The 19,930-nt window shown below is 42.8% G+C and overlaps 2 protein-coding genes and 1 non-coding gene across 5 annotated transcripts in view; 1 reads left to right on the top strand and 2 right to left on the bottom strand.

Annotated features, from left to right (window-relative positions):
* Positions 1 to 922: 922 nt before the first annotated feature.
* Positions 923 to 995, top strand: trnaf-gaa (transfer RNA phenylalanine (anticodon GAA)). The gene has a single exon. It is a non-coding gene; the product is annotated as a tRNA-Phe (tRNA).
* A 3,299-nt stretch (positions 996 to 4,294) lies between these two features.
* Positions 4,295 to 17,686, bottom strand: mapkapk3 (MAPK activated protein kinase 3). Of its 2 annotated transcripts, XM_086040276.1 has the most exons (11): positions 17,293 to 17,685; positions 16,988 to 17,066; positions 11,964 to 12,103; positions 10,938 to 11,002; positions 10,031 to 10,108; positions 9,829 to 9,955; positions 9,049 to 9,124; positions 8,849 to 8,973; positions 7,314 to 7,399; positions 7,146 to 7,226; positions 4,295 to 5,555 (listed from the first exon to the last, which is right to left on the bottom strand). In XM_086040276.1, exons 1-11 carry the CDS (start codon positions 17,309 to 17,311, stop codon positions 5,400 to 5,402), a joined length of 1,032 nt encoding a protein of 343 aa, XP_085896402.1. In that variant the 5' UTR covers positions 17,312 to 17,685; the 3' UTR covers positions 4,295 to 5,399. The 2 variants fall into 2 exon arrangements, with proteins under 2 accessions (XP_085896402.1, XP_085896401.1); XM_086040275.1 differs by having other exon boundaries at positions 10,031 to 10,110; positions 16,988 to 17,686.
* Positions 17,687 to 18,764: 1,078 nt separating this feature from the next.
* dnah1 (dynein, axonemal, heavy chain 1) overlaps positions 18,765 to 19,930 on the bottom strand; it is a 36,327-nt gene continuing 35,161 nt past the window's right edge. For both annotated transcript variants that reach the window (XM_086040272.1, XM_086040273.1), the window contains exons 78-79: positions 19,664 to 19,898; positions 18,765 to 19,017 (exon numbers count right to left, since the gene is read on the bottom strand). In XM_086040272.1, coding sequence (XP_085896398.1) covers positions 18,896 to 19,017; positions 19,664 to 19,898 — 357 coding nt within the window. In that variant the 3' untranslated portion in view covers positions 18,765 to 18,895. The remainder of the gene's footprint in view (positions 19,018 to 19,663; positions 19,899 to 19,930) is intronic.

Below are 19,930 nucleotides of genomic sequence, written 5' to 3'. Positions count from 1 at the left end.
GGACAATGTGTTTTTTAAATGAGGATTTTATTTATTAAGAAAAAAAAATATTAAAAGTTACTGTGGAAAAACTTGCCCTTAAACCTAATAACTGGTTGGACCACACTCAGCAGCAACAACTCAAGGAAACGGTTTTCTACCGCTGCCAATGAGTCTTTCACATCTGTGTGTGGATATTTTGGCCCACTCGTCCTTGCAGAATTGTTTTAACTCAGCAACACTGGAGGCCTTTTTAAGGTCATGCTTCAGCAGTTCAGTCCTGACTTTGATTAGGCCACTTCAAAGCCTTCATTTAGCCATGCAGAAGTTGACTTGCTGGTGTTTTGGGGATCGTTGTCCTGCTTGAGGACAAGCGCAATAGGATGGATGTATAGAATGGATCAAATACACACGACAGTTTACACCCTGGACTTGTCATGTATAAAAAAATTTTTTTTAAAAACAATGAACACACATGTTCACTCCTATGAACAATTTAGTATCCTCAAATAAGCTAGCATACAGTAGCATGCAAATGAGTCAAACCACAATCTTAAAAAAACAGTTTGGCAGGCGTGCCAACCACTGAGATTGTGTCCGTCTAATGAAGTAACCAAATTCGGAACAACTCTGAGTATGATGCAGTTCAGTGCTTCACCACTGCAAACATCACAACGATGTCATGATGTTTCTTGACGACCTCTCTGAAAGTGTCAGCCGAAACGAAGGTTTATTAACTGGGTAAAGACACACATATCAACACGGCTCTTGTTCACATGCATGAAGAAACATTCTCCAGGTAGAGACTTGCAGCACTTGTTTTACTTCAATGTTATTTTACCCCAGTTTGCTTTTTATAAAAAACATTCTGTTCCTTGTTCGCTTCGGCGATGTTAGACAAGGTGGAGAAAACCAGCAAAGCAAACTTAACAAGTTCATTTGTGCCGAAATAGCTCAGTTGGGAGAGCGTCAGACTGAAGATCTAAGGGTCCTTGGTTAGATCCCGGGTTTCGGCAGCAAGGCAGTATCTTTTATGCATATAAGGGCAGACCCTGGATGAACTCTGAGGTACAGTCCATGCTACGCGCCCTTGCTTCTGATGATACTGAGGACTTAAAAAAAATAAATAAATAAAGCCCAGTACGACCTACGTAGATCCATCAGAGAAACCAAGGCACAGCACATGCTCAAGTCACTCACTACAATAAGCAAGTCAGCTGTGTGCACATCCACAATGGCGCAAACCGCCCGTTTCTAACCGTGCCAAGCTGTTGCGCGTCTGCACAAACAACCAAAACTTGGTGTGGCCCACCCCTTTGGACGTTTAGACCGCACTTTGCACCAGGCTTGCGCTGGGCACGAATACAGCGCCCTAATAGTCAAGCACGTAACGAGGCATACTGAGGGTAGAGGAAAGGACAAATCAGAGGAATGGAGAAAACACATGTAGTGCTAAACCCCCAGAGATGGGATGACAAAGTCATGGGACCAAAGGCACTTGACTTGACCTTAAACACATGCCTCCGCAAAGGCCACCGTGTCCCTCTCCTCTCCTCTCCCCCACACATTACATCCTTCGCTCCAAAATGCGTCACACCCATGTCTCAGGCGGCTAGCCCCGCACACACCTACACACACCCACACAGACACACATCACAACATACCAGTCGGACCAGTCTCGCTGTGCCTTATCGCAGTCAAATACAAGGCACTTCCCCCCCCCCCCTTCATTCTCTGGACATTCTCGTTCTTGAAGCGTTACTGCATCATCGAGATCTCATAAGTCATAAGTCCGTCAAGCTTCTCTGACCCATCCTACGCAAGATCAAAATTAGCAGTGACGCATAAATAGATGATTCATCTTTTTTTATTTTGGGTTTGTGACCTAATGGCACCTCGGTTTCTGAAAACATTATCGGTGACTTCATCCATCCATCCATCATTTTCTCTAGTCATGTGGGTCAAAAAGGCACCTGGCACATGCACAGACATTCATGGGGGCAAATTGTCAAGCCCCCCCGGAAAAGGGCACCCATCACCAAACTTATTCACACAATTGAATAAAAAAAAAAAAAAAGGTAGTGGCTCGATTTAACTTAGGTATGAATTTCTGTTACCACAATCAACAGTCAATAAACCTTTTATTTACAAAGGTGAAGCAACAGTGAATAGATAAAATCTGAACACTCCTCTACAAATAGTTCTCACAACAACTCACATAAATACTCATATGATCGCGCAACACTTTTGAGGGGAATTGAGGACAGAGAGGGTATCCCCCCCCCCAACATTGAATGAGTAAAGAACATAAATGGGCTCCAGGCAAAGGTCACTTTCCTCATCGTAGGCAGAAGGGCCGGTGCTGCTGGCGCACCCCCGGGCTGTTATTTGTTCATGTGCCTGCCTTGGATTGTCGCCAGCCAATTGTGGGACATATCTGAACAAACAAGTATTCACATCCACGTCACAGCACATGTTTCTCCAAACACTTGTTGCTGGACAGAATTGATGGAGCACACTGGTTTATTCCCCCAAAACACAGCAACAAATCAATCAAATGAAGCCACCTCTCTGTATAAAAGAATATGGAGAGAACATGCAAATTCCAGCACGAAGCTCTGAAGAGTATCGGCGCGTCACAATGCTGACGCCGGGGAGTTCAGTGGAATATTACAAGTGGTAAGTGTAAGAAATATGTTCTTCCCGTTACACATGTATGTTGTCATGACTGGCCCGACTTGTCCTCACAGTATGTCTGAGTAAGAGTGTGTTGGAAATGCAGTGATGCATGCACTCCGGTGACAAAATAAGTCATTTGCAACATGCTGTAAAATTCCACACGTAAATTCAGCGGGCCTGCACTTCGGTGTGTGTCTTAGCTCAGTTGTCTCCGTGACAAAGACTCCAACGCGGCAGACAACAGCTGAGAGGTCACGCTCTATTTGGACCACATCTAATCATGGCCGCCATCCTCTATTTACACCAGTGACGCCAAGGTAGTTGTAATGATCAGCTTACCCCCAACCCTTCCCCTAAATACTGCAGGGGACCATGTGATGAAAATGGGGGAAAGGTACCTCGGGGACAATGTAAACATGATTGCGTTGACCTTTTTCTTAAACGTGTCCAAGTCACATGGCTTCATTCCAAGTATATTCTCCACTGCACAATTCAGAGCAGCCTAAGGAAGCTGCTTCATAAATTCGGCCTCTACAAATAGCAGCGCATAATCATCACAGTGAACTCCACGTTAATCATACTTTTAGGATAATGAACCTGTCAAGGAAGTCAAAGACTGGGGGGCAAGAGGTCAAAAGGAGGGACGAGCTCCTATTAAAGTGGAAGTTAATACAAAAAAAATATGTTCTATGAGCCTCCGCTAGTCAAAATCGGCATTCTGGTTAATATTTTGTTGGTGGAATATGAGTTAAGCAGCAAAATCGAGACCTTTTTAGCCATCTCAGGAGGCGGCCATTTTGCCACTTCTGACCAATCACGGCTCAGATTCAGAAAACAGTTCAGCCGTGATTGGTCGTTGTGAGCAGTTGTGATGTCATATTCAGTCGACAGAAGACAAAATGGCCGCCCTCGGAGATGGCTAAAAACGTGTGCATTTTGCTGCTTAACTTATACTCCACAAACGCAAAATTAATCAGAATGCCGTGTTTCAACTAGTGGGCCTCGCTGGGAACATATTCTTGAAAAAAAATATGTTTGGGTTGACTTCCGTTTTAAGGAATGGTTTTACATGGGATGGTCATCGATAGCCAGCCCCAATGTTTTTTTTCACTACACCCCGGTTTCACTTAAGTCACAGGGAGGTGACCCTGGGCGTAAGGCAGACTACACCCTGGACCGGTGGTCAGTCAATCACAGGGTACTTAGATCACTATTCACACTACCACTAAATGGGAATCGAACAAATGCTGCCTGCAATTCAGGCGAGTAAACCACAGTTTACAAAAAATCATAGCGACTGCTTAGCAATCAAAACAACATGCTCATGAATGTGTTACTTTCATGTACATTTCAGTCACAAGCAAACAGGCCCAAAACAACCTTTCCGAATGGATTGGGCTATGTAGTGCTTTCATACGCAAGCTGCATGCTCTTGCTGCCATCTTGATATGTGACCTGACCCTCTATTTACCTGAAGGCTTGGACTCATGAGCACACACATACACAAAAACCCTTTCTCAACAAAATGTCACAACTCACCCATGTCACACGGCCAAACCACACCTGACTTTTGCAAAGCGTGCTGGCGGCACACTGGCAGGAAACACACGAGCCTCCCAAAGCTCACAGACAGGACTCATGTTGTACGGCCATTTTATTGAAAAGTAGTCAGAGTTCAGCAAGGGGGCTCAGGAGTCAGACTTTGCTCTGAACTCTGTGACAAAGGCATCCGAACGCAGCACAAGAGTGCTCGACTTTCACAGTTGGTTTGATAAAACATTAGGGTGGAACCTCCAAGGTCAAACACAAACTCGTATGTGATGCTGCAGTTCTGAGAAAATTGTAAAGTGGAGTGAATTCATTATATTTCAGAAGCAAACTTTCGCCATCATAAAGCCATCAATAACCTGCAGGCAATGTTTTGGGTAACATTTTAAGTGCCATACGAAATGTTAACCACTTTAATAGTGTCCCTTAGCAGACAACAAAATATATCTTGAGATTCTTTGTATGCTCAACATGGTGTCTACCAGATATTTATGAGCACCAAATCAATTTGCGTGTGCCACTGACATTGAATTAATTTTATTGCTCATAGGCTACTGAGCATGGGGCAGTAACAAGTGGTTAAAACGTCTCCCTCAACATCCTGAGGCTTGAAATTTGGAGTACCCCAAGTCTCGCCCAAAGTCAGCTCGGATGGGCCACAGCTCACCCTAACAAGAGTAGAAAATAAGAGATGGCTACTGTGCGCAGTAAGTTCCATTTCTGGTTCAACTTACACTTTTCCTACTTGTAATCACTGGTACCATATTGTGGTAGCAACCCCCCCCATAAAAAGCCCCCAAAAAGTATAACAGCTGTGGAGTTAATCCTTTTGCCATCACATGTGATGTTTTGTGAAACATTTCCGGAAAAAAAACAAATTGCTCAACTTTGGAGGTTCCCCTGTATGTGAGCAAAGCTCACTGATTAGTGCATGGTCAAAAATGAGACCTCAAGTATAAAACATACAGTAGTCCAACTTGCACGTTGACACTCAAACAAAGGGACAGGATCGAAAAATGGCCCAAAATCCTTTTACAAACACATTGGCAAAAAAAGGTACAGTCAGGCCTATTTACTGCATGTCCTGCTGTGTTAATAATCGTGTCGTCTCTTTATGCAAATCTCTTCACATATCAATTAAAAAGAGTGCCAAGGAAGTCTTTGCCCTTCATTGTGAGCCTGGGCCGCCGCCCTCACTGACTTTGGCAGACTGTGGCGCCTCCTTTCGCCCCCGCAGCAGCTTTCTTGCGCCGCTTGATGAGGAGGGGGTTGCTGGACGTGTCCAGGTCCTTGATCTTCACCTGGTCGTAGTCCACACGCATGGTCGCCAAAGCGCTGGTCATCTCCTCCTGTGGCACATCGGACACACGATCTGATCACTCATTGTGCAGTCACGTGCACCGACTAAAGGAGGGGGGAAAAAGTTGTTTTGTTTCATGTTGATGAGGGCTTGTGAGTGGGCGCACATGCAACTTTGGGGGTCTGATTATTTCTACAGGGTCAAGTACTCAACATACTGTAGCTTATGCATTGTAACCGATGGTGTAGGAAGTTATGACATGGTATGCAATTTACTTCCTCTACCTCTGGCAGACTTCCATGTTAGTGCGTCGCTTATTATTGCTTTCATCTGATTTCCCTATCATTCTTGTTCGTCTTGAGATTTTCTTCAGTCGGTATATGCGCAGCAGTCATAACATACAGTAACTAAAGTTACTACTTTGAACACCGGAGTCTCAGTTCAGTAGAAAAGTGGCAGACATATTAACAACAGAGGTTATTATTTAAGACAATTAAGTCACAGGCATGAGCTGAAAGATGCCAAAACAACATTACAAATGAAATGAATTCATGTATACATGCTCTTAAAACTGTCCTGGTCTGTCATCATTCAAGCTTGCGTGTCGGATGGAGTAAGAGTGAGAAGTGGTTGAGTAGGGAAACGTTTGCACAGTTTACACAGCGCCATTGCAGAATGATAGGCTATTGTGCGTCTATCATCGAAGACAATTGTGTTTCTGCTCTTGTTACGTCAGACTTCATCTGTTGGGAAGGATTTCTGCTGTGTATTCATGACTTACTCACGCACAACTGCAATCGTTGAAAATGCCCGATGGGCAATTTCCTAACATTATACTGCTGGAGTGTCAAACGTGTGTGTGTGAGAGTGTTTGTTATGCACTTTAGTACAGCACGGGCCTTTAGTCACTGCTCCCCCTAGTGAACACAGACGGGATGACGTGACGTTACTGTAACCCATCACGGGACCTTTGAGGGGACGGTAGAGTGTATTCAGACATTGGCGAGCTAGCATGCTAGCAAGGGCGTCTCTGCTGGCCTACACACCATCAGGGTCACTATCCTACATGTACAACCTACGTTAAATTTGTTACATGAAAATAGATTGGACGTGTAGATGCCGCTATAGTTGCGTGCTGTTATATTGAATTTTCTGCTGTACAGTTGGTTTCTATAATTGTGATTTGATGAGTGCTACTCTAAGTCGGGCAAGTCTCCACTGAAGGAGCATGTAATTTTGTTTCACTTACACGAAAATCCCAATGCTTTTTTTGTACGTAGTTATCTGTCCACTGCATCAGAGATTTTTGTGTGTGTGTGTAGGGAACAGGTCTATGTGGATCATGTTCAAATGTAGCGTTTTTCAACTTAAAAAAAAAAAAAATATATATATATTATTATTATAGTCAATTATGAACGAACCCCCGGTGGAATATAGTGGTTGTCTAATCCCGTGCATTTCAAGATCATGTTTAAGTATGGTTTACTTTCAGAATTTGATTCTTATTCCCTGAGATAGGAACCCCGAGTCTTTTCTAAATAGAAGTGGACCTTAAAGTCTTTCTGACATTATCAATAGGTTTTTGATAACCGTGTAGTTCCACACAATGACCACAGGAGGTCAGTGTTGTGCTGCAGACCTTCACGTCTTCCCACATCTCTCTGTCCTCAGTCAGCACTCGGGTGGTGTGGAGCGGAGTGCAGGGGACCGCCATGGCTTGCTGCAAAGCACAAACATGTATGAAGATGTCTAAGCACAACATAAGCAGGAAATGTGTGCGTGTGAGTGCGAGTAGTCAAAAACGTACGCTGATCCAGGGGTGTTTCATAAACTGACCGATGGTCATTCTTTCATTGGGGTCTGTCTTCAGCAGCTGGTGAATCAAACTTTTGCCTGGGAGAGTGAAAGCAACATCAAGTTCATTTAAGTGATGACAAGAGCCCACTGGCCTACATACACAACCAACATTCCTTTAAAGGACGTAATATGCAAAATTCTGCTTTTGTTTTTAGACAAATAGTTTGCGTTCATCCGATGTGATATACAACAAAGTCAATCTTTTTTTTACCCGTCTATCTGAAAAGTCTGTGAGCAAGCCCTTTGGAACTGCCACCCCACTGTAAGGTACCGTCGGGGGTAATTTACATGCGTCTTTTGTTTCTCTGTATGTCTCTTTTCATGGGATGGGAGATTTAGAGTAGGCTTATCTATCTATATACCTATCCATCAGTATAGCCAATCATTCGTTGTTGTGTTTCATAAAGATGGAAAGAATAGCATTATATTTTGAAAGTAAAAAGTGAACTTCCCTGAAACTTTTTTGTACAACATGAATGAGATGCGTGTGTGTCACGTTCACATTTTTTTTTACAGTACATGGCGTCTTCACACAAAAATCGATTTTCAAAAGCATTTACTTGATGACTGCGACGGCTGCAATTTGTGCTCTATTTGGCCTTCCGGCCAAAGCACACAAGCAGGAGAACAATGTGCGTTCTCATTTTGTAAAGATCGTGCCAAGATGTTTTACGGCTTTACCCTTTTCACTTCTTCCTGGTAGATGACGCAGTCGAGATAAGGGCCTCACCACCACAAACTCATGGATTGTGGTGGTGTTATTTTGCCCCAAATACACCATTACCACATCAAATCGACTTTTGTTTGACTATGTGTATATGCAATAGAGGCTGACCTGTTGGATGAGTCTGAATAACAGAAGCTATGCCTTGATGACGCAATGATGGCTTGTTTTTTTTTTTACATATATCATTTTGGAAGAACTGCTATGTCACAGCTTTTTGTTAAAGGTTATAAGGCAAATAGTTTGGAATTTTTGAGGACTTGGGGTGGCCTCAACATTTTCATAATCACAATGATAATAATAATAATAATAATATAACAAAAATATGTTTTAGATCATATATTCTTTTAGATAATGGCTTTTTAGTAATAAATTTAGTAACATTTATGAATTTAGTGTTCGGCTCAGACACCGGTGCAATTTTTTTTCTGAAACGTCACAGCTATAAATTACAACGCATGGTAAAATCCATATTGCGCGATCTTATAGATCAAATTTAAAAGCCAAAAATTGAAATCTCAAAAACCTGATGTGCTAGAAAATTATTTTTGAAACCAGCATCAAAAATACTTTTAGGGTTAAAAGAAGCCATTTCTGATGACAACTTCCTGTTGACCAGTGTAATTTTTGTCACAAGTCGCTAAAAATGAATGGCAGGCCACAAATGGTCCCATTTGAATGGCCGTGGTTCAGATGAAGAATTAGAATACAACTAAAGGCTCCGGCCCACTAGAACATTTAAGAATGGTGAATTAAGTCACCTTCATGTGACACATCAGCCCACTCTGGGTTGGGAAATTCATATTGACCCATCCTGATTCGCCTCTTCATCCCTGGCGAAATGGCTTGACCCGTGTTGGAATAAAACGGAGGGAAGCCGCACAACCTGAGGAACAACGAGAGAGTGGATATTCACCTCACTTTTTCTTCAAGGTTACTATGACAAACATAACATACTCACAGGATATACATGATAACGCCCAGAGACCACATGTCACACGACTTGTCGTATTTCTCCGGACCAAGGACCTCTGGCGCTTATCCACGGCCACAAAAACACAACCAGAGAAATGGGAAAAACAAAAACAAATGCAACGTAAGTGTGATATGTCTCCTCCATGCCACTGTTATTGCTTCTAATCGTGCCTTCAGTCTTCACACATTCACTAGCCCACTGCATCTCAAAGTGGAAATCAACCCAAACATATTTTTTCCAAGTCTATGTTCCCAGCTGGCCCACTAGTTGAAACACGGCCTTCTGTTTAACTCATTCGCTGCCATTGACGAATTTAGTTGTCTTTTCACAGTGCAGCCATTCAATCCCAAGAACTTATTCATACTTTTTTCAATTTTTTTCAACCATTACCGTAAAAGAGGGTCTGAAAATGTCTGGCAGTGAATGAGTTAATATTACGTTTGTGGAATATGAGTTAAGCAGCAAAATCCACCCGGTTTTAGCCATCTCAGGGGGCGGCCATTTTGTCATTTCTGTTGACTGAAAACAGCTCAGAAAACAGGTCAGCAGTGATTGGTTGACACCCGAGCCCACAGTAGTTGTGATGTCATTTTCAGTCGACAGAAGTGACAAAATGGCCGCCCCCCAAGATGGCTAAAAAGGGGTGGATTAACTCTTATTCCACAAACGCAATATTTATCGGAATGCCTTGTTTCAAGTAGTGGGCCAGCACAGAACAAATTCTTGAAAAAAATATGTTTAGCCTGTATAAAAAGAGCAACTAACCCACGTAGTACGGTGTGTAGCAGGGGGTCTGTAGAGGGTTGTGTTGCGTGGTCTCCTTGGCAAAACCAAAGTCCGTTAGTTTGAGGACTCCGCTCCTGTGCTTTGATGTGTATAGTAGATTCTCAGGCTATTGAAGGGGACATAAAGTGACCCAAGTGAATTCCAGTTTTTCCAAACCTGATTGTGAAATTGCTGATCTCACCTTGATATCTCGGTGCGCAATGTTAATACTATGCAGGAACTCGATGGCTGTGCCGATGTCTCTCATAATCTCAGACGCCTCTGGGAGGAAAGAGGTGAAAAGACACAGTCTCAAACCAGAAGTCAATCCAAAGAAATGCCACCGGGTGAAGAACCCAATGCCGCCTTCATCGTATATCCTCAAACGGCCACGGGTGTCTATTTACTCAGTTGCAGGGTCGCAGACATTTGTTTGAGGGGAGGTCCTACGGCATGTGGACGTCTTTGATTGGTCGACTCACAAATGTGCAATAAGATGAACTTGTGCTAGTCACAAAAAGTTCGGGACATTTAGCTTTGGGGCAAACATTTTAGCATGGACCTAAAATGCAGTGAAACCTTTCCAGGTGAATTGAATTTGACCTTCGATTAACACGAATGGCAAAATTGACACCGGCTGTCAGACGCATGAATCAAGCAATCCATTTCCACTTGTGTGCTTTTCTATGAATTTCTGTTGCAACCTGCTGATAATCCTCTGCGACACTAAGCCACTGTGGCCACTTCCCTCTTGACAACATCCTGTTTGATGCCTCGCATGCGGTGGCAAGGTAAGCAACCACTCAAGTATATTTGAGGCAGAGTACAACGTATAGTGTTTATAGTCCTGTACAAGCACAGAAAGAACACAAAAAAAAAAAAAAAAAAAACACAGACGAAGCCTGGAGTCGAGATTTCACCGCCAAACCTCAGGACTTTGGTGCTAACGACTCACGCTGTTGCCACAGTGATCTGGAAAGGTATTTAATTGTTCAGAACGGACGATGCAGCCGGTAACTGTTTGAGGAGACGGCTGTCTGGCATTCTGCAATGACTTACGTCTATGCTGCCGCTCTCCTGGATTGAACAAGAACATGATCTGTTCTCACCTTTCTCCGTGAAAGCTTGGTCTCCTCGGGCCTGGATTCGGCTGAACAGCTCTCCGCCCTCCATGCTGCGCGTGCACACAAATGGACACGCGCACACGGGAATTTTTGTGAAATGATTCATCGGGACACTTGTAATGGAGTCACACCTCCAGAGTTGAGCTCAAGTTGTTCTTATTCTACAAAAATTATGTTCCCCGTAAAAAAAAATATTGTGATTATTATTTTTGTTTTCAATGTAAAATAGGTGCCTTAGCGCTGGCATAGTATATAATAAGGAGTTTATAATAGAATACATATTTTTTTCAGAAAGGTCGAGTTAAACCCCTAAATTATAACGTTTGACCCTGGAGTTTCCACCGGATTAAGAAAAGTCGAGAAAAATGAACATGAAAAGATGTGTTTTGGGATGAGGATGTTTACCCGTCTACATAGTGAACACAGAGAGGAAGAGAAAGGAATAAATGCGCTTTTGTGCTCGGCTGACAGAACTAAATGTCGGCCTCCGCTGACCGCCACTGTCACAGGAAGCAGCGAACAGCGGACTGAGATCACTGACTTTTGCTCACACGCACACACACAAATGGTTACTACAAACAGTAGACCATAAACACTGTTGCTGTGCCAGTACATTTCGCCAGTAAGTAAAATACTAGCGCTGTATCAAATCATGTGAAGTGATCCGTTTCAGTTCACATTTGCCTGTGCGGGGCTATTTGCAAGTAAAGACGTCAACCACAGATGGCGGAGAATCTACAGTGAAAGTTTAGTCGGACACACTTAACACTAAGGCACCCATTGTACATGACATTCATTAAAAAGAAGAAATAAAAAAAACACTCTTTCAGTAGATTTTAAAAATGTCATTTTGTAATCATAAATGTAGGCCTTCTGAGGTATTTAATTAGACAGTTTTGTCGGTTTATTGCAAACTACTGTAACAACGCAAACAAATGAAATTTGCAATGGGGTTTCAAGAACTGTCAGTTCACAATTGATAAGACAGCAAGATAACGAGCCGGCGTGTACCACTCCATGATGATGAGCAGGCACTTCTTCCCATGATGCATGTTCTCATACAAGCTGAGAATTCGAACAATGTGCGGCCCACCAGACACCCTCCAATGAAGCTCCACCTCCCTTCTCGCTTTGGGGTTGTCATAGAGGATCTGGAAGAAAAAAAAAAAAAAAAAAGAGGGAAAAGATCACTCAAATTGTGGTGCAATTCAAGATACTGTATGTTATGTTATGTTACTGTATGTATATATATATATATATATATATATATATACATACATACATACATACATACATATATATATATATATATATATATATATATATATATATAGTGTGTCGTACATAAGCACACATACGCAGGCAGCAGGTGGATGCTGACCTAGCATACGCGTCTAATCAGTGTGTATTTTTGGATATGACAGCCAAGGGGTGATCAGATGTTGACATGAAGGCTGCTCTGGTCAAGACTTACTCATGGCCATGTGAGAAAGACACACGCAAACACACACGCGCCCACACAAACACTGATTAGTAAGCCGGCTCGTTTGTCGACTCACGAAGTTTCAACGCTACGGAGGAGATTTGCGGGGAAACTCTGTAAGAACGCTTTCAGTCACCGCTCCCCACTGTGGGCGTGTGGAAGAGGAAGTGATGGCCGGCAGTCTTAGTAAACAGCGGCCATTTGAAAGTAGAAGTTGGGGCTTTCCGGTGACTTCTCTGAAAATGCGTGTGACTCCCTTGGAACGGCTTCACCCGCCGAATGGGACTTTAATGAGCAATTTTGCTGTTGTGAGCTCATGTGTCGCTTTACAATGCTCATTTCCTGCACTGCGCTGCAATAATAAAAAGGGAACGGGTGAAAAACGACAAGAAAGACACCAGCGAGATAGCGAGACGAATACACAAGACTTGCCCCTGATTCTGCTCAAAAGCAATTAACAGCCTCCTCAAACTTCTGCTGAGCCCTTCTCGTCTCCCTGGAAGCCGCGCTTCACACCGAGGCTCTGTGCCTCTCACCAAAACACAACGTCAACTCTGTATTAAGCCTGGTGGCTACTTCATCCCAAAGCAATTTGATGTGGTTGAGGTTTGAGAACAACTCCTATACAGAATATGAGCGGTGCTTGTGTTTTATAGAACGGACGTCTATGTCGGTGTCTTTCAAACCTTTTGAAGTCGAGGCATGTTGATTTCATTGAAAAAAATCTCGCGCCACACCACCAGCTGAAATTGTGAAAAAAAAAAAAAAAAAAGCTTGTTTTAACAATATAAGTGTTATATTGTTTATACAAGCATTTTTTTAACACGATGTTATATTATAACGTCTTGAATAGGAATTGAATAAACACAAAGAAAGAAGTATTTTATAAGGTTTCGTATTGATACTCAGTGTGAAACACGGGCCTGTTTGGATAAACGTGTCACTAATTCGCTTGTCTCTAAACAAAGACAATTAGCTACCTGCTGCTGCTGCTCCTGCCACCTGCTGGTATGGAAGAGTACTACAATGTAGTAAAGATATGATTACGCTGCCGGGCACGCAAATTAGATAATTTCCCGCGGCACACCTGACAACATCTCGCGGCACACTGGAAAAACACTGGTCTATGTGATGTGTGTAGTTAAAATCCATACCAAAATTGTAATTCTACTATATTGTTTCTTATAATCGTGGAAGGAATGTGGCCAAAACCTTCATTACAGGTCAAGAGGCTTAATGAGACTGTCAAAAAGAAACATTTTGGTCCCATGACACATTGGAAGCTTCAGAATTCCACTTGGAGCTGTCTAAACAAATATTGAAACTTGAATGAGGGTCAGTGGAGACTTATTAACTACTTTTAACAACAGAGCCCGGCTATGGCGAGACAAGGTTCTTGCGAGGGACTCCTGACTCAATTGCAGGAATTTTTGGATGGAAATTTGGACCGTGTCTCATGGCTGCCGTCATTGTGAACACACACAAAAGCGGCAAAGGTTAGAGTACATTTACATGACACCAATGCAAACTTATTTTCTGTGTAGTTTTACATTAGAATAACAACAATATTGTTCCCCTTTCACATGGACCTTTAAAAAAAAAAAACAGAGAGACTCAAATTTATGGCAGGCCAACATCTGATGTCTGCACATGTGCAAAACGCCTGTCAGATGGCCAACTGCCAACATTGATTGACAATTCATCAATTATGTTATAACATCATTTCTTGACTTCTTGCAATGTTCTAAAACTCACTTGCCTCTGCTGGTTACAGCCAAGTAGTGCATTTCATTTGTCCCTTGAAAACTCATTCACTGCCATTGACGTATTTATTTGTCTTTTCACAGTCCAGCTATTCAATCCCAGGAACTTGTTTGTAATTTTTTTCATTTTTTTTTTTTTCAAACGTAAGGGTAAAAGAGGGTCTGAAAATGTCCGTCAGTGAGTAAGTTAAGCTAACAATCTCAGGTACTCATGATATGAAGTTCTTAATGTGTTATTGCGCACACTGCTAGTTAACAGCCAAGTACATATGCGTCTAATATTACTAAAGGTGGAGCTCAGCAGACAAAACCAGGTAAATAGAATCCCCGTGACTGTAAGTGAATTAAATGGAATGAATGGCTTCCATCCAGCTCTGCTACAAAGTGAATTAAAGCTACAGTATACCCATCCATTATGTTTAACACCCTGACGACGATGTAATTAAAAAGCTCACATGATGGTGACTTTCACTCACCTCCTTCCGCATTAAAAACTCCTTATCATGTCTTTTGTCTTTTTATTTGGCGAAATTGTTAATAAAATTGTCTGAAGTGATAATAGGGTAGTATAAAAAAAAAAAAGTCCAAAGGGTCCTAGGCAACAGTGGGTTTTAGGGTTTTAATTACAGCCAGTTTACAGCCAGGACAACACTACAAGTGACAAGAGGACATATTGTGACAAAATAATTGTTTGCTCTGAACTACTCAAAAGTGTGGATGTTTTGTAGGGATAGACTAAGCCTGAGGAATGAAGACTACACGCAACTGGGATGTGTGAGATGTGTCTGACCCAGGCGTGTCTAAACTGTCTCTTCTCATTTTTTTATTTGTTGCACAAAAGATTCCACTGCATTTTAGCCACGGCGAATAACTATTTGGTTTTAGCGTTGGAAAGCATGTCGGAACTAGTAATGACTCCTCTCCTGCAGCCAAGATCTCACCAACTTTCACCCTGAGACTCGATGATGTCAAACGTCTGTAGTAGTATATTAAATATTTATAATATCCGCAATATCAGTCGTGTTCATTTGGACTATTTTGCGCCACAGGGTGTTGAGTTTGAAGTTTGAGTGATATGAAAATCAAAAATCAACAAGAGCATGACGTGTACAGATATACAGATGTACAGACGCCGGAACACATCATTTCCATTTCCATCATTTCCAACAGGAAGAACGGATTCAAAATATGCACACGAGAGGTTGGCCAGTGTCCCAGGACAGATTGTGTTTGTCCTCAGAGGTTCTGTGTCATATGATCGCTGTTTCTGAGTGGGGAAACGATTTGAAATTTGATAGCGTGGCCCCCCCCTCACTTTGACATGTCTCTCAGAAACTGAACATAATTTCCTCTGCGGGATCAATAAAGTATAATAAAGAATATAAAGATAGTACTGTTTACACTCAGACACTTCATTAAGCGACACACAATTGAACGAGATATGATATGAGCTGTATCAAAGGCGGTGGTGTGTCAAATTTCTAAGACTTATTTTCATTTTACCGGGACTTTAAAGGCAAGGCAAAAACGTTCTTTCCAATAATATGTTGTATGTGGGGACCAAATTGGGCTAAATGACGTCACGAGTACTGTTACCTGATACATTTGAGTGGGCACTCAAAGTATGTTAAAAGAAAGTAGTAAGTAAAAGTACTCAAGCCGACTGCGTTCCCCGGCTAAGTGCCATGGGCGAATATCCAAGGTAGCTAGCTGTTAGCCACTATGGATGTCACGATATCCAAATGTCACGATACGATAATTATCACGATATTGTGGGGAGGCTGTCGATATATAAAAAGCTCACGATGCTGTATAAAAGCTCACGATACGCCCCCCCAAAAAAAGCTTGTATTTAAAAAAAAACATCACAATATTCTGTTTTTGTACATAACAGCATTCACAAATGCCTTGGGCAGTCATGCGCTCCTATTGGCGATTAGCTGCACTAATAAACTAACCACTAGAGGGTGCTGGAACTGCGCAAATGTAAAACAAGTCGGGCTTTTAAAACAGATTTGTCGCTATCCATATCGTAACATGACGACGACGATATATCGTGGCAATTTTAATATTGCGATATTGCCGATATCGTGACACCCCTATTAGCCACTAGTCGCTAACGCTGGTAACTGATGAGAACATTAGCTGGCTAGTTAAACAGATCTGACTATGCGTAGTTTGTCCTTGGTGAATATTTGCCAACTCGCTCTGGCTTAGTCAGTAAATAAACTGGGCAGGGAGGGCCGATAGACGTCACATAATCGCAACTTCACATGAATTCATTACACACACGTAATGAATTAATATGTTGGCCCACATTGGAGAGTAGATGCGGTGTTTCTAATATATTTTTTAGAATAAATTATTCGTAGATTTAAGTAAAGAAGATATGTGCATTTAAAATCTAACAGGATTCCAGTGTAACATTTAAAGGGATATTTTCTCCAAGTTTGTCATGTAATTTTCTTTTCCTTAAAATATTGTGGAACAGCACTGGTTCTGTCTAAATGAAACTCATCAACTGAATTCCCAAGACGCTACAATGTACTGTACGGCGCCAAAGTAATATTTTTATTGCTTTGGCCTGAGCACAAATCAGCAAATAGGTGAGTTTTCAGAGTAGGTTCCGCCCAAAAAAATCTGTGGGCCGTTCACACAAAGCAAAGTCCAAAAAATCAAATCGTATTTTAGAAATCAGCCGGTGCTGTTGTACAACCAATATTAAATCATCAGTTAAATCTTTTGAAAAGCAACATTTGCTGATACAGCAGTGTGCAGGTGAGTGTTACCTTGAGAGCGCACTTCTGTCCAGTCTTCTTGTTGAAGCACTCCAGAACTTTGCCATTGATTCCCAAACCCAGAACCTGGCTGGAGATTTTGTAATCGTCCGTCACTGCGTGTCTTTTGATGTCCAGTTTGGTGTTTCCGGGCAAAGGGAAAAGCGTGTCCTCGGGGGCCGCGGCGGCGGCGGCGGCGGCGGCGGCGGCGAGGGGAGCAGCCGCTGGCGGCGGCGGCGGCGGCGGCTGCAGTTTGGCGCCACCGGACGCCGAGTCGTGCTCGGCCTCGGCGACGGGCGCTCGCGGCGGGTTCTTGCCGTTGCCATCCTGAAGCATGTTCGGACGGGAGTGAATCACCAGACGACGCGATGACACGACGGCTGTCCGGTTAATGCGTCAAGTCGACGCGCCCGGCTGTCCTGGACACCGCTCCAAAAACTTCGTTATCTACTCATTCCCTGTCAACGCCCTTTAAAAAAAAAAAAAAAAAAAAAAAAATCGAAAACAGTAAACACTCTTAGGAATGATTTGATTTCCTCCAAAAGGAATGCAAACATTCCAGCAGGTGTGCTGACATCAAGCCCGTAGAAGCTTGACTTGAATTCAGCTTGTGCTCACATGGGCCAGTGTCTCACACACACACCCACACACGAACACGCACGCGGCCCCACATTCACACACAGTGTGTGGATTGTGGAACTGGAAGCAGCCATAAGCACCACCCTCCTTCCACTGACTGATCTCGTTTCACAACTCGACCCCAGCGGCTGCATTAAAGGCGCAGGAGCCTGTCAAATGCTGCCAATGCTTTAATTTACTTCAAGTCCGGGCAAAGAAAGACTTGTTGTCAGTCAAAGCATGGCGAGATTGTGCAGCGCAAATGTCTTTGGCCATACAGTGCTACCATCAAACTTATTTCTTCAATTCCTAACTCAATTTACAATTTTTACTAAATTCATTTTACCCATTGGAATCAATTGAAAAGCCATTTTGGCGTTCCAGCCCCCCCTCCCACAAACACAATTGTTGTGGCATCTTATTAATAAATTAAAATAGGACTAAACGGAAAATAAACAAGACTGTAAATAAACGTTTTTTTTAATACGTGTAATTAAGCTGTACTATAAGTCACACAAACAAACCATACATTCTTGTGTGGATGTGCTTTTTTTGGGGGGGGGAGGTCTAGTGAGTGATGATGAGCTGCAGTCGGTCAGATATGCTTTTTAACATGTGGCTAGGTCAGTGTTAGCATCTCCATGCTCTTTGCGAATGTTTTCATTTAGTATATTTGTGTGTGAGATCGTTTTTCCCACTCAAGCGTCTGAAAGCACTTCAGCGACAGTGGCTGTACTTTTTTTTTTTTTTGGATGCCTCTTCATCAACGATCATCGATGGGGTGGTGTGAGGGTTCTGTGGATGCCCCTCCTCTCAGGAGGATGCCTGGGGCCCTGACTCACTGACCCCAATGGACTAACTTAGAAAATGACCACTATGTGCAGTAAATGATATTTTTAGCATGTCTGTAATGACCATATAGAACACAAACGTCTGTAAATAGAGCTCAGACCTCTGCCAGTGCTGGCACATTCCAATTCCTTATTTGTTTTTGCCGTTAGCAGGCAACGTCCTTGTTCTTGGAGGATGACAAACAGATGGGCAGTGCCATTATTTTGCTCATATGTGAACACTTCCATCGGTAACAGTTATTCAAATGGTGAAAATAAATTCCTGTCTTGACGTTTATCCAGATCCTCAATAACATGTAATGACACATTTTGGGAGGAGATTTTCTGTCATCCTGCTGATAGTATCTTTTATTTAATTAACTTTTAACTGCTGTAAAATAGGTCCAAAAAAGAAATTGGTGACCCAAGTTGCACAGTAATATACTGTACGTTTACGGCTCCGATGGCCTTTTTAATAGTCCAAAGCGCAAATGAGGGCCACCCCCCGTTTGATCCAGTGTCCTGGAGTGAGATCTGTAGGCAGCTCTACTGCAATCACATAATTGGTAGAATGGCCGGTAGTAGACAGCGTCCCTGTAAAAACAAATCAACAGTTGAGTGCCGGCACAGATCAGTGAGCCAGGCCAGCGCAAGGTAACGGCGGTGTGGTGTGGATGGAAAATACAGAGCTGCACTTTCTAGGTCATGAAACATGATACTGTCTGACGTCAGTCTATTTTGGGCTGAGTAACAGAGCCACGCCACAAGGAGATTCAACCTGAGCAATACGCACACTTGTTTAAAGCGGACGTCAACCTGAACATATTTTTTTTCAAGAATATGTTCAATGCAGGCCCACTAGTTGAAACAAGGCAATGTGATTAATATGAGTTAAGCAGCAAAATCCACCCATTTTTAGCCATTTCAGGGGGCGGCCATTTTGTCTCTTCTGTCGACTGAAAATGACATCACGGACGCTCAAGGCTCAGATGACGACCAATCACGACTCGCCCGTTTTCTGAAGCTGAGCCCTGAGTTGTTGCGATGTCACTTTCAGTCGACAGAAGTGACAAAATGGCCGCCCCCAGAGATGGAAAAACGGTTGGATTTTGTTGCTTAGCTCGTATTCCACAAACACAATATTCATCAGAATGCTGTGTTTCAACTAGTGGACCTTCATAGAACATATTCTTAAAAAAAAGATGAGCTGTAATATCATCATTCATGCTCATATACTGACCAGCGCGTGTGAGGGTCTTGTAAATGGGGCAGATGTAGATCCCGGAGGTGGGAGGTTTGCGGTTGGGCGTGGGGATGAGCCAGATGACAGCCATTTCTGTGTAGAGCTCCTTGGCTCTGGACTCTGTGAGCTGAGCGACGTTATTATCCCAGCGAGCGCCCTCGATGAATAAGCCGTTGATGTAGCAGCCCGTGTCTGGCTTCTCGTGGATATCGCACACCGCTATCAGCACAACCTGAGGAAGACAAACAATTCCAAACACTGAGG

The sequence above is a fragment of the Filicampus tigris genome, chromosome 9, assembly GCF_054856515.1.
Source record: "Filicampus tigris isolate MCC_2025a chromosome 9, RoL_Ftig_1.0, whole genome shotgun sequence".
NCBI lineage: Eukaryota > Metazoa > Chordata > Actinopteri > Syngnathiformes > Syngnathidae > Filicampus > Filicampus tigris.
This window is presented reverse-complemented; position numbering and strand designations above follow the sequence as displayed.

Bases quoted from the DNA above. Each gene is read 5' to 3' on its own strand.
- mapkapk3 (XM_086040275.1), bottom strand. From the start codon at position 17,311: ATGCTTCAGGATGGCAACGGCAAGAACCCGCCGCGAGCGCCCGTCGCC. The intron at 10,111-10,937 runs GTGAGAACAGAT...CTTTCCTCCCAG, and splicing joins CCAAGCTTTCACGGAGAAAG to AGGCGTCTGAGATTATGAGA. The intron at 7,227-7,313 runs GTACGTTTTTGA...TGTGCTTTGCAG, and splicing joins TGAAACACCCCTGGATCAGC to CAAGCCATGGCGGTCCCCTG.